Source organism: Blennius ocellaris, assembly GCF_963422515.1.
Source record: "Blennius ocellaris genome assembly, chromosome: 22".
In the NCBI taxonomy this organism is placed as follows: domain Eukaryota; kingdom Metazoa; phylum Chordata; class Actinopteri; order Blenniiformes; family Blenniidae; genus Blennius; species Blennius ocellaris.
Window position 1 is genome coordinate 4,243,638 of NC_137671.1, and position 16,154 is coordinate 4,259,791.

A 16,154-nucleotide genomic window follows, 5' to 3' on the forward strand; every position below is an offset into this window, starting at 1 on the left:
TGAGTCAGCCGAGCGTAGAAAAGAGACGCCGGCTTCGCTGTAGCGCCGGTCCGGCCCCGCGCAGGTGCTCGCTGTCTGTCCGCGGGGTGCTAGCGTAAATAAAACTCTCGTCTGACGACACCGAACATCTGCAATCAGCAGTCTGTGGGACCGCGGGGCGAAGGCTTGTCCTCACACAAGTCAGACTTATCACTAAATGCACTAAAAATGTTGTGTTTTTTTTTTTTTTATTCAAATGAATAAAGTCAATGTTAGTTTTGAAACCCTTCCACTGATCAGCAGGCAGAATGGATTAAACAGTTGGGATGTATGGCTCACAATAATGTAGGACATTTAAATGCAAGCCCTATTCTCCACTATTACTCTATTACCAGTATCATGGTGATGCATTAATAATGTCAATTCACAAGTTGGTCCTTCCACAGGCACTAAAGTAGCTTCTCCATTACATCCTTGGTGCATAATATACTGAAATTGTAGCCTATTTTTTTTGCCTTTATTTAGCAGATTATTTGACCAATGGTGGCAAAATCCAATTATAATTGATCTATTCAACAAATACTGTTATTTAAAATGGCATTTTAAGCTAAAACGGAACACTAAAATGATTTGGGTATCATCAGTATGAAATGCACTAACAAGGCAGTTGTGTTTTGTATTCAAATAAAAAAGTAAATGTGACGTTTTCCTGTAGTTCCACTTTGTACCACACGATAGTGCAGTTCGTTTTGTTTAGTCTTTTATAGTAAAAGTAAAATAAAAAAATAAGCAGAAGACAATTAAAAACGTACCTTTTAATGGCAAATAAAAGTGTCCAACATATAATAATGCTTGAGGAAGTAATTTTTCTTAAAATTTTCTACATTTTCTTGCTGGATTGTTCAGATTGGAGCATCTAAAGACGAACCAGATAATTGAGCTGGCCCTCGGTCCAAACAGTGACGTACTTCAAGGATCAAGTTGCAGACTGGCTGTAAGCAACGTACCATCAGAACAGAATAAAATCTCATAAATGAAGTTAAAAAAAAAAACAAATGTCAGATCTTCTCTTAACAAAAAAAAGGTAACAATTATGGCGGCACTCTCACTTCATTTTGAGCTGCATCCATTTTTAATGAAGCCCCATGCAGCCTCCCGATCAGGAGATGTGCTGGCGCAGCGGGCCGTTCGTCACGCTCCGAAATGGACATTCTGCCGGAGATAAAATGTGAGGATTAGCCGCTGCGCCGCGGTGCTTTGTGCTTAATGCTTGCTGATGAGTTTTAATCTATCACCAAGGTACACAAAGGCTGTATTCTCATTAGCAGGCATTAAATGTGCTGCAGTACAAGTCGGCCTCCCAAATGGTCTCCATTACTGGAATTGTATGCGTGGGTTTGCAAGTTTAGCCAAAAGAAGCAACGTCTTACTCACACTTTTGAAAACTTATTTTATCTTTTTTTTTTTTTTTAAGATGAAAATATCCCATATTATACAGTTTTTCAACAATGTCAGATTGGTGTCAGGACTAACGACTTTGTTTTCAAAGTGTATTTCCACAAATCAAGACTTGGTTCAGTCTGAAGGTCCCTCTAGTGAGCTCTACTGAGAACAGCTTGTTTCTGTGTCTGTACCTTTAAATGCTAATGAGATGTATCTGTACACACCTACTCCACGCTCCTCTCGCGGACAAGACGGGGCTTTATTATCTATGTCAGTAATCTTTGGAAGATTTGATCTACCTGCAGGGTCAAAGTGACTATCCACCACCAGTGTGAGGAGTAATTTCCCCCGAGTGACATCACAAAGGGAAAATCTCAGATTCTCCTGTATGAGCACACATTTGCTGAAACGTGGAGGGAGCAAGTGAGGGAGATGACAGACTCTCTTCACTTCTGGGACTTCACAATCAGCCGGCGGAAGCATTGTACATGAACGTTCCGCAGGACGAAGATACTTTGATTCTAATTAACTTTGTTGTGTTTTAGAAGTCTGTTTACGTGGCGATGGCAAACTTTTGAAAACTCGACTGCGACGGTGTATGCACACCATGGCGTCGTAAATGGTTCTTCTGCACATGCTCAGTAGACGGACAATGACAACAATGGCGGCCTCCCGACTAATCTGTTCTCAGCGTTTCTGTTGTTTCTGTTTAAACAGCCATCAAGTGTTAAACTGTAGTGGGCCCAGGTTGGTGCCATGGGGAACCCCACCAAGATTTAGTTCCTGTCCTCACCTGTAGTTAACCTTCACATATTATCACAATTCTATTTTTGTTTAATATTTTTTCAATTCCTCTTAACCCCTACATTCTTCCTTCAGCTGCTGTCCCCCAAACCTTCTCTCACACCCCTTTTTTTCTGAATCAAAAATGGTGCTAAACATTTTTTCTGAGACTGAGACTTTCTCTGAGACTGGTTCTTCAGGTTTCTTCTCATTAAAACGGAGTGTTTCCTCTGCTTGCTCATGTGGAATTGTTGGATTTTTCTATAAAATTGGTTTAAAATAACTATGTTGTATTTGGCGCTGTACAAACTGAATTGAATTGTAAAGTGTGTTCTGACTACTCAAGCAGTAAATTGGTTTTATAGATAAAAAAAAAAAAGTCCAAGTCGGTTGATTCACATGTATGCTCACATCAGACAAATTCACCTAAAATGCTTGTTTTTGGGACAATTTGTGGAATTAAACTGAAGCACCTCGAACAAACGAACATGCACATTGGCGTAGCTTGTTTAGGTGCACCTCAGTGCGCATTGACATTAAAAATTGATAAATAAAATTCTGTTGGTGTCACACTTTCCAATTAGCTCAGCAGCGCCTGGAGTCACTGAAGACGTAGCTTTGAAACTGCTTTTTTGTAAACCGTCTCACTCAGTCTCGAAAATGCAAGTTTTAGAAAATGCTTTGTTTCTGTGGAAACAGGGGGAAACGTAACTTTTGGAACCTACATGGAAGGGGGGGGGGGGGGGGAATATTTGGGAAAATGCTCCATTTTTGTGGGATTGTCAAAAACACAACTTTTCAAAAACGCTCCGCCTCTGTGGAAACGATCAAAAATGCAGTTTTTCAAAAAACGCATTTAGCACGGCCATACGACACAGTTCATCTGCACATGCTCAGTAGATGCACAATAAAGACAATGTTTGTTTTTTGTTCATTACAAAAACCACCAACAGCACCAAGTAGGGGCCTGGCGTGCTAAAAAACGCAAGTATTTCTGCTGTTTCCATGGAAACGAGCATCACATTTGAAACATTGTCGTGAAAATGTGACAACAAATAATGCAACAAACGTTTTCCAACAGGGCCTTAAATATCCCCAAATATTGCACACCATCTATGCAATCATTTCTTTATATTAAATGCTTTTTTTTTTTTTTTTCATTTTCTCGACCACCTTTAGATTTTAATCAATGCCCTCCCCCGTTGATATCTACGGCCCATTTTTTGAATGTAAAACACACGGTTGTAAAGCTGGTCGATGCCACCGTTCCCTCCGACCCGCTCGATAAGCCTCAACCTTCACCGAGGGTGCGGCGTGGTCAAGGAGGGAACCCCCCCTTACCCCCCCCCACCCCCCGATGCAGAGATTATCCCCGGCTCGTCTCGCCGGGCCGTTAAGCCTCCGTACATCATTTTGTTTTATCAGAATGGCAGCGGCCGCACCTCGGTCCGGTGGATCGATGGCCGATTGCAGCTCCGCCCGCGGCTTAAGCACCTCTCATCACGAGGCGAGTCCAGCGAGTCAATACAGATGGTGGCCATTAGTGGCCACATCACATCCCTGCTTAAGTTTGACTTATTGCCTCTTCCACGTGTGCACCTGTAGTCAGGAAACGCTGTTGTTGTTGTTGTTGTTGTTGTTGTTTTTCTTCCTGTTGGGAAGCAGCACAGAGCAGGGAGGGGCCTCCTTCAACTCGGCGCGACACTCGTTTAGATTTGGGGCCACTTGCAGAAGTTATTAATATTTGAAGAGGCAAAACAAGAAGGACCACAACAAAGACTTCAAACGCCGCATTGTTCTGTGTCGCCCACGGTAAACCTGTGATTTCCACAACTCTGCCAAGCTTTCAGGATGCTGTCATTATGCAACCGCTATCATCAAATGCACCCGCAGTCGAGGGAGAGTTCGCCGAGTCTTGAAAGGAAGCACAAAAAAAAAAAAAAAAAGAGGTCTCTTATCAATTTCTGCATTTGTCCTACAATCTGCAATTTTTTTTTCTGCCATTAGTATATTAAAAACATGTCAAGACATTAAAAAAAAAAAAAAAATCATTAGCCCTTGCAGTCTGACATTTGGATTCAGCCAAGCCTCTGAGTCATCCAGGGACAGTGTCCTCCTCTTGTAGAAATGTCAGACTAATAAGGTACAAACAGCCTCGGTAATCCGATTCTGTGTACATCTTTAAGCAGAAAATGCAATCAGTGTATTTCAGGCCTCTGCTTTCCCAGCGTCCAACTCCCAATGCTGCTCATAACCAAAGAGGCGGCTGTTCTGTTTTTTTTTTTCTTCTCTTATTTTGCAAAAAGTCATCTTATTTTATGGGCACATTTGGAGAAGTCAATCATTCTAACCGGTCGTGACCAGAGAACATATTGGCACATGTCTAATGACACACCTCCTGCCACCTTTGGAGGCCGCTCCTGGCCGATGTCAGCGGGTAATTTGCTCATGCCACGCACTCTGTTTGCTCCCCCACGTTTCCCCTGCCATTGGGCGACATTGCCGATTTTCGCTATTCCACCCATGGGTCATTTATTTTGAATTCCAGTTCACACCGCTCTTTTCACAAGCTTCTGAGAGAGTGTGTGACCTGCGATCGAACAGCGTGCGCGACCTCAATACATGTTTTTACTGTAGAGCTACTCCTACTCACACACATCTGACTGTAAAACAGTATAAAGGGTTTTTATATATATATTTATGTTGAATGTTTATTATTTGTGAGCTGATTTGACAACGGGGCTGGGAGTCAGAACGCTGCTACTGCAAATACCATTTTACCTCATCGAATTTGTTTTTAGTTTGATTTGCATTCTGTTAACAATAAAAAAAAACACTCAAAACTTCCAAGTGACAAATGTGATATTGAAGCTGAGTGTCCATTTTCACGTCAATGGTGCTGGAGACGTAACTTTTTGAAAGCGGCTTCTGAGAGGGAACTTTCTGGAAACGCTCCAACTCCGTCTCCGTGGAAACGGGGAAAAGGCACCTTTCTAAAAAAGGCGAAGACTCCTGTTGTTAATGTTTAATTGCATATAGTCCTCTGCTCCATGTGTGTGGGGCTTCATCACAAATACAATCAGCGTCAACTACATTCCCAGCGTGGTCGTTTTCTTCCGTTTCCGTAGAAACGGACATTGTTTTCAAAACAGTGCCGCATGAAGAAAACTTGTGATGAAAACACAAAAACAATGTGTTTTCATTTGAAACGCCGTACGAGGCCTCACTGCCCATTCAAGCAGCCTAGTAGACACTTTATTTTATACGAATGCTTATATATATATATATCCCCAGAGAAAACAAAATCTCACTCCTGAAGCTGAGAGCTGGCATCCTCGCTGTAGGAATTGTTCAAATTCATGCTTCCCTGCCAAGAACCTGCTGTCGAGGTTGAGCTCGGTTCCAAATTGATTAAAAAATGCTTCAAGGTAATGGTCCACTTGGAAGACCAGCGCTGGCGTTTTCAGTCTCGCCACGTCAGTGAATGGGGTTTGAATTTGAAGTCTTCTAAAAGTCGGATTCAAAAACTTTAACTTTGCTGTTGAATGCATAAACTTGTAAAAATAATAAAACGACCCACAAATATTAGAAGGAAAAAAACAAAACAAAACAGTGTTGTCATCCTACAGAAAACACTGTGCGACTCCGCCCTCGCAGTGATTTCATCGGCGGGCTGCTGGGATGAAGCGGAGCAATACAAGGTGGGATTTAATAGCACACGAGACGTGGGGGGGGTTGGCGTTGCTGACGACAGCGGTGGCCTCAGCGGCAGGGGCCGTCGTTCTGTGTCAGTGTTTGAGCCCCCTGTGTTATCCACACTATGGCGAGGAACCTTTGCAGTGCTGCTGACTGCCCAGATTACAGGATTACTGCCGTCGCGGACTGTTTGACACCTTTAAGTAAAGCGAAAGCGCCAATCCTTTTTCTGGCAACGGGGATTTATATCATTCAAATGCTGCCTCGGGATAATGTATATGTATTTCTATATATATATAAATAATCTCGCAGAAATTGTGAAAATCATACTGATGTGTGTCGCCAGAGGAATGTTAATTATTATAGTGAGGGAGGTGGGAGTCAAGGGGAATTGAAAAGAAACCATGATATTAAGTGGAGGGTAAGGTTTAACAGGGACAAGAACAAAATTCACTTGTGGGGTTCCCCATGGCTCCAACCTGGGCCCACTACTATTTAACACTTGTCATATAATAGGACTGTACCTTGGTGAGGATTGAATTTGCACCTTGTCCCTGTGTGTTTCTTTAGTCATCTCCAGGTACTGTGGTTTCCTCCCACAGTTCAGAAATGTACTTCTGAGGTAAAGCAATGTCACTAAAAATACAAGTCGTTGTGAAAGTGAAAGTGTTTTTGTTTTGTGATGGCCTGAAATGGACTTTAAATCTAAATTTCTGATAAATATAATAAACACAAAGTTTAACTACGATTATTACAGTGACATCAGGGAACTTTTTTTGTTTGTTTCCTTAGCTATCTTCAAGAGGGCTGAAGAAAATTATATGTGGAGTTCCCCAAGGCTCCAACCTGGGCCCACTACTTTTTAACATCTGAAGGTGCAGATGGTCATTTTCATTTTATTGCTGACAGTTAACGTGCTCAAATTTTGGTCATCTTTATAAGTGAACAGGTCGCCGTGTGAATGTGCCAGAAGTTTCTTCAGTCCAAATGTCCCAACAAAGTCACAAACCTCGGCGTGGTCTGACGTTGTGGTTTTGGGTTGAGACGAGGAAGCAAAGTGTTTATTTAAGGTGTGCCGTGGGTGTCTCCTCCTCCGACACTTTAGATTCCAAAACCTCAAAAGAGACAAGCCGAGCAGCCATCATGAATCTCTCAACGTGGACTCTGTGTTCTGTTTCGTTCGGGGTCTTGGACCATTAATCCAGTAAATTACATGCATCACACTACTCAATACGTTGTCTCGGGCTTCCATCACTCCCAGCTGGAACATATACTGACAAGCACACATACAGACGGGGGGCTTGTGACGGTCAGCAGGGGATTGTGCAGCCGTCATCCAGCAATCCATATCTTCTATTTGCCCCAATATAGAGCCATCAAGGATGGGGGGGGTATCCGTCTCCTGGATGGACTCATAATGTGCGCGTCACGTGATCGAGGGGCCTTTGGGTGTCATACCGGCGGCGCGAGCACATCCATCTGAGCCCTAAAGAGACCCGAGCTTGCTTTCAGTGGAAGAAATGAAGGGAAGCCCGGGGCCAATTTGTTTCTGGAGAATGAAAAAAACCCCACATATACATCCCTTTGGCTCTGATCCACAAAAGTGGATTATGGGGCATTCAGGGATCAAAAAAGAAAAATAACCTTTGTAATGACCAAGGTCATGTTTACCATTCTGTGAGGTTTGGGTGTCCATCTTCATCTGGACGTCGGCCTCTTTTACACGACAAGTGAAAACGCAACATTTTGGGTGTTTCGGTTGAGTGTACAGCGCAGATGGCGAAGTTGGATTGCTATTTCCGGGTGACTCTCAATTATAATACCACCAATCCCAGAAGAAGATGGACTGGGGATCATCGTCACATCATATCCAATCAAACTTTATTTGTATAGTACTTTTCATACAGTTCTTGGAACACAAAGTGCTTTACGTACATTAAAAAGCGCATCCATCCATTTCCTGAACCTTGTTGTTGTCCATCTACTGAGCCTGGGCAGATGATCGATTTGCGACACAGTTGTGGTAGCAGCGTTTCAGAAAAGTTTGCGTTTCAAGCCGTTTCCACAGAGACAGAGTTGGAGCATTTTCAAAAAGTTGCGTTTCAAGCCGTTTCCACGGAGACAGAGTTGAAGCATTTTCAAAAAGTTGCCTTTCAACCCGTTTCCACAGAGACAGAGTTGGAGCATTTTCAAAAAGTTGCCTTTCAACCCGTTTCAACAGACACAGAGTTGGAGCATTTTCAAAAAGTTGCCTTTCAACCCGTTCCCACAGAGACAGAGTTAGAGCATTTTCAAAAAGTTGCCTTTCAACCCGTTTCAACAGAGACAGAGTTGAAGCATTTTCAAAAAGTTGCGTTTCAACCCGTTTCCACAGAGACAGAGTTGGAGCAATTTCAAAAAGTTTGCGTTTCAACCCGTTTCCACAGAGAGAGTTGGAGCATTTTCAAAAAGTTGCGTTTCAACCCGTTTCCACGGAGACCGAGTTGGAGCATTTTCAAAAAGTTTGCGTTTCAACCCGTTTCCACAGAGACAGAGTTGGAGCAATTTCAAAAAGTTTGCGTTTTCAACCCGTTTCCACAGAGACAGAGTTGGAGCATTTTCAAAAAGTTGCGTTTCGATCTGCTTCGGCTCGGCTGCAATTCATTTAATGCGGCAGGAGGAAGAGGGATCCCATTTATATCTCACCCCACCTATTGGGGGTGACACAGAATGCTGAGAAGATTTCAAATCAAACAATTCCCAGGCAACGGCTCCAATTTCCATCGAGTCTTTCCGTACCTTCTTTGTTTTTTAACGGAAGGAAGAAGAAAAAAAAAGGAATCAAATTTAGGTCATCACACAGATGGAAGATTCATCCGGCTAAAACAAAAATGTCATCACTCGGCTTTGCTGAGCTGGAGTTTGTGGGGAAGAGAGGAAGCCAGGGGGGGGGAATGGGGGGAGAGAGAGAGAGAGAGAGAGAGAGAGAGAGAGAGAGAGAGAGAGAGAGAGAGAGAGAGAGAGGCTGTATTGCTCTGTCAGCCTCGGCTTATTGAATTGATGTCACTCTCTTTAAATTTCGCTGGGTTTCGCTGTGAGCAGGTGTGTAAGTACGTATGTGTGTGTGTGTGTGTGTGTGTGCAGGAGTGAGGAAATAACCAAGGGGTTTTTTTTTTTCCGTGTGATTCCGGAGGGCCTGGCGACCTTCCAGAGACTCAAGGAGGTTCCTGAGCCCCGAGGCTTTCCAGGCAGTCTCCATTAAGATCGAATTTACCTCCGATTCAATGCACATTTACGTTTCGCCAAAACGCCGGTGTGTTTATGTGCAGCTCCTCGTGTGTCTTTCCAGTCAGCTGCCTCCCACTCGCGTCCAAGTGCACACTGAAAATAGCTCGCAGGGAAAAGGCCTCAACTTTGTAGCTCGGGGTTTTTATATATTTATTTTCACATCAGACACATCTTGCCTCGTGTGTGTGTGTGTGTGTGTAATGGGAGAAACATGACAAAGGTAGGGGGAAATCAATATATGACCCAAACGTAAAATAAAGAACCTTGTCCGTGAGAGTGCTGGTGAAATTGTGCACTTATGCCAATTTATATAGAGCACTCAATTCAAGTGTGAAAGTAAAGAGAGAGAGAGTGAGAGAGAGAGAGAGAGAATGAAAGCATCCCCTGATGAAATGGGCGCCGCTTCAGTGTTTCCCTTCAACCGTGAGGCTCGCTGCTTGTGAGTCACGATGTGAGGGGCATGGAGATGATTTGTCAGTGCGTCACAGTGTAATCTGAAAAGATCAAAAATTGATAAGGCAGAAAAAGTAGAATTGGGAGCCTTTCTTCCTCTCGTCGATCAGGTAGCAATTACATTTATGACTAAACTTGTAAAGTTGTCTCCGCGCTGACTCACTGCTGCCCACTGCCTGTGCTTTTAATATTCAGTAGGCTGGGTTTTTTTTTTTTTTTTTTCATTTTCTTTTGAATATTTCTGACAAGTGTGGTCGTAGTAAAAAAGAAAATTAAAAAAAGAAGCACAGAAATCAGGACGTGTGAAAAATGTAACGCGCCGACGCATAGATGCAACACGATAAAAGTAATAACCGATGGTGTAATAATACAGGACTTCTTCCAATGTCATAAAGCACGTCGTTTAATACGTTGGCAATAGTGTAATGAGATAACTGACTGCTAATGGGATCTGACGTTTGCTGGTTCCATTCCCACAGTAGAAACAAGCCCTCCCAGGAAGGATTCCTCAAGCCACCCAAGGATAGTCACGTGCCAATAGATGCAATACAAACAGCATATATTTCGACGGTCACCATTTAAACACAGCTGTTTGTACTTGAGGACAGAGTCTGAGTACTTTTGTGAAGATGTGTGGTAAAACCGGGGGCATCACTAATCATAGACATCCATCCACACAATTGGCTGCCAAGCTCATTGCCCAATCAATCCATTGAGGGTCCATAGCTTTGACAACCAGTATGTACAGAGGGGGGGGGGGGGGGGGTCAAACCTGCCAGAGGTCCACTTGTCCACCCTGTACACAAAGAGAAGATGTATGGATTGATGAATCACCTGCCAACGCCATCGATTCATATTAAAACCTTTACGTCTCTTGGAACACCCGCCATAATTCACCGACTTGAGTTTACTTTTTAATGCGCCGCTTAACTGAGAGTAAGACTGTACACTATTGACTTTTTGTCCCCTGCTTGGAAAGAGGCTGGTATGAGGGTTGAAATAAATATGTAACACTTATCGATACTCGTATAAAGATGGAGAAAAAAAAAAGAAACGCAGCTTGGGAACGGACTTGCAGTTCATCTCCTCCTGCCGTCTGAGGTGAAACAAACCTGACTCTCCTGTTTGTTAGTCTGCCTGTCCTCATTAGATGTTGAGAGATTGACACGACCCCTCCTTTCTATTACACCCCCCCCTCTACACACACACACACACACACACACACACCACCCAGCCTCTCTGAACACTCTCCGGGTGTGAGCAATAATGAATCACTATTAGCCCGGGTCACAGAGACGGTGACAAGCAATTTACGGAACCGGCGTGGTAAATATGAGCCGTTTCAACCGCGTCGGAAACACAGGTGGTCTTCAAAGGGACCGTCCGGGTCGGACGAGAGCGGAAGATTATATCTTCTGGGGGTTTGTCGAGACGTTTTCGACACGAAGCATTCTGGAGTGAGTTCTGCGGCACATCAAGTTTTCGGCCTGCAGGTTTCTGCCTTCGTCATTAGTGGGGAGATTCTGACATCTAGTGGAGGGAAAGAGTCAAAACAAGAAGGTTCTGGCATTGGCCTTCAAAAAAAAACGAAGCACATTTTGATTAAAACGGAGCAAAAGGTTGAATGTGACGAGCCCTGTGGCTTCTTCACCATCGTTTGGACCAATAGAATCCGAGTACAAGGCATGTACATTGTGTTGAGTGAATATTTCCCAACTCCACGTGTCTAATTTAAAAAAGAAAAAAAATGAAAATGCTGAAAAATTCCAGATGCACAGCATGAACATCTGTGAGAAAAGCCCAAGTGTGTGTCATCAAGGAGAAATTGTTCTGTCGACTGATCGCAAAACTACGGTCACGTTCATAACGATGGAACTTCAAATGAGGTTTTTCATGATGGCGACATTCTGCAGACTCTATAATAAAGACTGATTTGATTTATTCATGGTGAAATTATACTATACTATACTGACCAATAAAGAAAATATGTCACTATTTCTATTATTTATCTATAACTGTTTCAAAACATTGTCATGTAAATGACAAACTTTCCAAAAACGATCCGCTTTCACTTGAAATGTTACATAAAAAGAGGCTTTGTCTTCTCTTTTTAGTTTTTTTTCTCTTCTCTTTTTGCCATTAATGAGAATTTCTTTTGAATGTTCTGGTTAAATGATTAAAACTGGGTGTAAATAAATAGAAGCAAATAGAGTGTAAATAAAGCAGTGTTCAATTGTGCTATTAAGAATATAAATCCATTTCACTTCAACACTCATTTCAACATCCAGTCTCAAAATTTGACAGATTTCAAGAAGTTAAATTCACTGTCTTGCAGTGAACTTTCATCGCCACCTGAGATTGAGCTTTTTTGTTTTTTGCTAGTTTTCTAAAAATAGATCTTGACCTCCACTATTAAAATGTAAAGTTAGTAAGAGGATTCCTGCGAGTGATGACTTACAGTAAAGCGACATTGTTCCTCTGCAAAGGCTTCCAGTGATTGCGGCCAGTGAAGAGTCCACGGCTCTAATCAGAGCCCGGAGGAGGAGAAGGATTGGACCGGCAGGCTCAGCGGGGAGCCGCCGCTCTCTGATGGAGACAATCAACTGGAGCTTCTGCTGCTTTCACTTCATCAAGTTTCAATCAGACGAGACACGAGGACAATCCGAGACGAGTACGACCGGACTCCAAGTGCACTGAGTGAAAGATGGAGATGCACTTGAGGTGGTTCAATACACCTGTAAAGGAGGAGACGACCCATCGAGCCCGGCCGGGGGCCCGCATGCTGTCAGAAAATTCTATAAATCAAAAGTAAATTTTTATTTTATGTGCATAAGACACTATTTTATTTGTATTTATCTTTTAAAGGTCTGATCTCCAGCTGAAAGTACTCAAAAAATAAATATATGAGAAATGGTGAAACCGAAATGAGTGTTAGTAGCCTATGGGTATTTTTAGAAAAAGAAAAAAAAGGAGAAAAAGAAAGAAAAAAAACTTGAAAAGCAAATAAAAGAAAATGTCAAAAAGGAAAAACAAGAAGGAAAAAATAATGAAAAGGGGGAAATGGAAAGAAAAGGGGAAAACAAAAAAGGGGACAAAAAGAAAGTCAGAAAAGGGAAAAAGAAAATAGGAAAAAATATAAAACTTAAAAATAGAGAAAATTGGAAAAAAAAAAAGAGGGAAAAAGCCAAAATTGCTCTGAGAGGAAACTCGCAGTGGCAAAGAGCTAAATAGCTTAAGAGGCTAAAATAGCCAAGATGCATAAAATGACTAAAGCAGGAAAGTCCATTGAAAAAAATACCATAAAATCAAAAAATGTTATAAAATGTAACTAAATTGTGCCTCTGACACGTCACAAGTGTAACATTAATCAATAAAACACCTCCTTTGGTCGTAAAAGCGGCAGATTTCTGTTCCTTCCATCCTGAAGTGTCCATGTGGCTTGTGGGTGGCGAGTAAAGGGTTAAAAATGGTTCCCGCCCACTTCCAGTGACTCGACAACAACACAGGAAGCAGGAAGCTCAGTCACAGTCAGCTGTGTTCCAGTGACAACACTCAGCAGTCAGGAGGTCTGTGAGTCCTTTTTTTTTTTCTTCTTCTTCTGCTGCCGTATCAAATGACGGCTCACACTCTCTCACACTCTCACACACTGGGCGAGTGAAGGATTTGAAGATCGTAGCAGGAAGATGTTGTTTCTGTGGGGAGTAAACAAGAGCTTCTCCTGCGTCTGATCAATACCTCCACCTTTGCTCTGCTTTCGTTTCCAGTGAGATCCAGTGAGATCCAGTGAGATCCAGGCGGCGGCGGGATGGCGGGCAGACTCTCTCTCCCCGAGGTGGACCTCACTTGTCCCATCTGCTGCGACATCTTCCGAGAGCCGGTGGTGCTCAAGTGCAGCCACAGCTTCTGCGGGCCCTGCCTGCAGACCTACTGGTCTCGGCACGGGAGCAACCGGGACTGCCCCGTGTGCAGGTCCCGCAGCGTGGACGACCCCGTGCCCAGCCTCACCCTCAAGAACCTGTGCGAGTCCTGCGTGCACGAGAGCGAGGGCCTGGAGGACCGGGCCAAGGACCTGTACTGCGACCCGGAGGAGATCTGCCCCCTCCACGGGGAGAGGCTCAAGCTCTACTGCCTGGCCGACCGGGAGCCCATCTGCGTGGTGTGCCACACGTCCCGGAGGCACAAGCAGCACGACTGCTGCCCCGTCGGCGAGGCCGTCATAGACGTGAAGGTAAAGGGTGTAGAGGCGAGATTCTTTGAGGTGTCGTGTGCTCGGGAACGTCAGAATCCCACGGTGTGCTCCTTTCGTTTCAATCGCACAGGAGGAAATGAAGTCCGCTTTGAGCTCGCTGCAGGAGAAGAAGGACACGTTTGACAAGATGAAGACGGAGTACGAAGGCGTCGTGGACCACATTCAGGTGCCTCCCCGATCGCCAACCTCAGTCTTTCGCCTTCAGGCGACAACTCAAGCGGGATTTTCTTTCAGGACCAGGCTCGCTTTGTGGAGAGACGGACGCGTGAAGAGTTCGAAAAGCTCCACAGCTTCCTGCGCGCTGAGGAGGAGGCCCAGATGGACGCTCTGAGGAGGGAGGAGGAGCAGAAGAAGGAGGAGATGAGGCGGAGGATAGAAGAAGTGGAAAGAAACATCGCGTCCGTGACCGAGTCCATCAGGCGCTTGGAGGAGGAGATGGCATTGGACGGAATCCCCGTTCTTCAGAAAAGCAAGGAGACGCTGGAAAGGTAATCGGACGCGTTTCAAACCTTTCTCGTTATTTTGCCGTCGGACCGTGAGTCACCCAGGAGCCTCTCATGTTTTGTGCAGAGCTCAGTGTCCATTTGAAGATCCGGCCATGCCTCCGGGAGCGCTGCTGGACGTGGCCAAATACCTGGGCTCTTTGACGTTCCGCCTGTGGGAGAAGATGCAGACGATTGTCAAATACAGTGAGTTCGTACCGACGCCGGGATCCGCTTCGCTGCGGTCTCGCCGAATTGCTCGGCCAGAATTGCGTAACATTTTCAGGGGTGATTTGTCTTTATCGGAGGAAGGCTTCAGGAAATTTTGAGAGACGATTGGAGAAAAGGTCAAAAAAGTTTTTCCATCATCAGTTTTAATTAATTGGACGTCAAACCGACATCAAAATGTTCAGTTCTGAATTCTCTATCCTCTGATATGCGACTTGATGCAGTGACGCCATTACCCTGGTTAGCGGTTGGGGGGGGGGGGGGGGTCGAAGGAGTGGTGTGGTGGATCAAATAACCTTGTAATCCATTGGTTTCCATGGTGACAAATGTGGCATGGGGGGGTGGGGGTTTGAATGAACCAGAGCTGGAAATGTGCCGTGTTTCATGTTTCCCCGCCAGCCCCCGTCACTCTGGACCCCAACACGGCCGCCCCGTGGCTCCGCCTGTCGGACGACCTGACCAGCCTCTGCGACAGCGACCAGAAGGACCAGCTGCCCGACAACCCGGAGCGCTTCGACCCCGACACCGCCGTGCTGGGCCGCGAGGGGTTCGCCTCGGGGAAGCACGCCTGGGACGTGCACGTTGGGGACAACGAGGCGTGGGTGGTGGGCGTGGCCAAGGAGTCCGTCCAGAGGAAGGAGAAGGTGTCGTCGGTGTTGAAGAACGGCTACCTGTGCGTGTACTTCTACCACAAGATGTACTTCGCCGGCACCTCGCCGCTGACCCGGCTGAGCCTGAAGGGCAACCCGCAGCGCGTGAGCGTGCAGCTGGACTGCGACAAGGGCCGGGTGTCGTTCTACGACGCGCTCAGCAACACGCACATCTACACCTTCAAGCACGCCATCGCCGAGACGGTGTTCCCATATTTCTGGGTGGGGTGTCAGCGGTGTCCTCTGACCGTCCAGCCGTTGGACGTGTCCCTTCAGGGACTTCAGTGAAGGAGCCAGTTCCGAGGGCCCGTTTTTTTTCACCACGGTGACGACGTTTCATAAAAGTTTCCCGGCAATGGCAGAAACGCTAAAACAAGGCAATAAGCATGCCAAGCCACGAGGGGGCGCTGTTGTTTTTTTTTTTTCTTTTTGTAATGAATCACCGTGACAACAATCCAACGTGGTCGTCTGTCCACTAGAATGCCCGTGTTCTCGCCATTGTTTACGTTTATATCGTATGGTTCTCTGCTGCATGTGTGTGTGTGTGTAGTTCCATTACAAAAAACAAAACAGCACCACCTCATGGCCTGGCATGCTCATGACATCGGCTTTCCATGTTTCTGCCGTTTGCTTGTTTCGAAAAGTTTATGAAAACGGGACCCAGGTGTGTCTGAAACATCCCAACGTTTTGGAGGCAAACTGTTATTGAAGTAAAATTTTTGGAGCTGATTGTTGAAGTAAAACCATAATTTTTGTGCTGTCCTGGTGCACTGTTAATTTAATAATATTAAAACACTCAAGTTCATATCGTTTATTGAAAAGCCGTGCATGTGGGAGTGTAGCAGAAACAACCTGTTTATGTGGACGACTAGATTTGATGCGCACGTACTAATAAAGTTGGGCTCTGCTAATTTAAAAAGGGTT

At 44.7% G+C, this 16,154-nt stretch overlaps 1 protein-coding gene across 1 annotated transcript; it reads left to right on the forward strand.

The window, feature by feature from the left end:
• Positions 1-13,391: 13,391 nt before the first annotated feature.
• trim35-14 (tripartite motif containing 35-14) lies at positions 13,392-15,529 on the forward strand. Its single transcript, XM_080518238.1, has 5 exons — positions 13,392-13,849; positions 13,941-14,036; positions 14,105-14,358; positions 14,441-14,559; positions 14,980-15,529. Exons 1-5 carry the CDS (start codon positions 13,427-13,429, stop codon positions 15,516-15,518), a joined length of 1,431 nt encoding a protein of 476 aa, XP_080374364.1. The 5' UTR covers positions 13,392-13,426; the 3' UTR covers positions 15,519-15,529.
• The last annotated feature ends 625 nt before the right edge of the window (positions 15,530-16,154 follow it).

Excerpts from the sequence above, each read along its gene's own strand:
- trim35-14 (XM_080518238.1), top strand. The coding sequence starts at position 13,427 with ATGGCGGGCAGACTCTCTCTCCCCGAGGTGGACCTCACTTGTCCCATC. Across the intron at positions 13,850-13,940 it reads AGGCCGTCATAGACGTGAAG|GAGGAAATGAAGTCCGCTTT; the intron begins GTAAAGGGTGTA and ends TCAATCGCACAG. Across the intron at positions 14,359-14,440 it reads AGCAAGGAGACGCTGGAAAG|AGCTCAGTGTCCATTTGAAG; the intron begins GTAATCGGACGC and ends TGTTTTGTGCAG.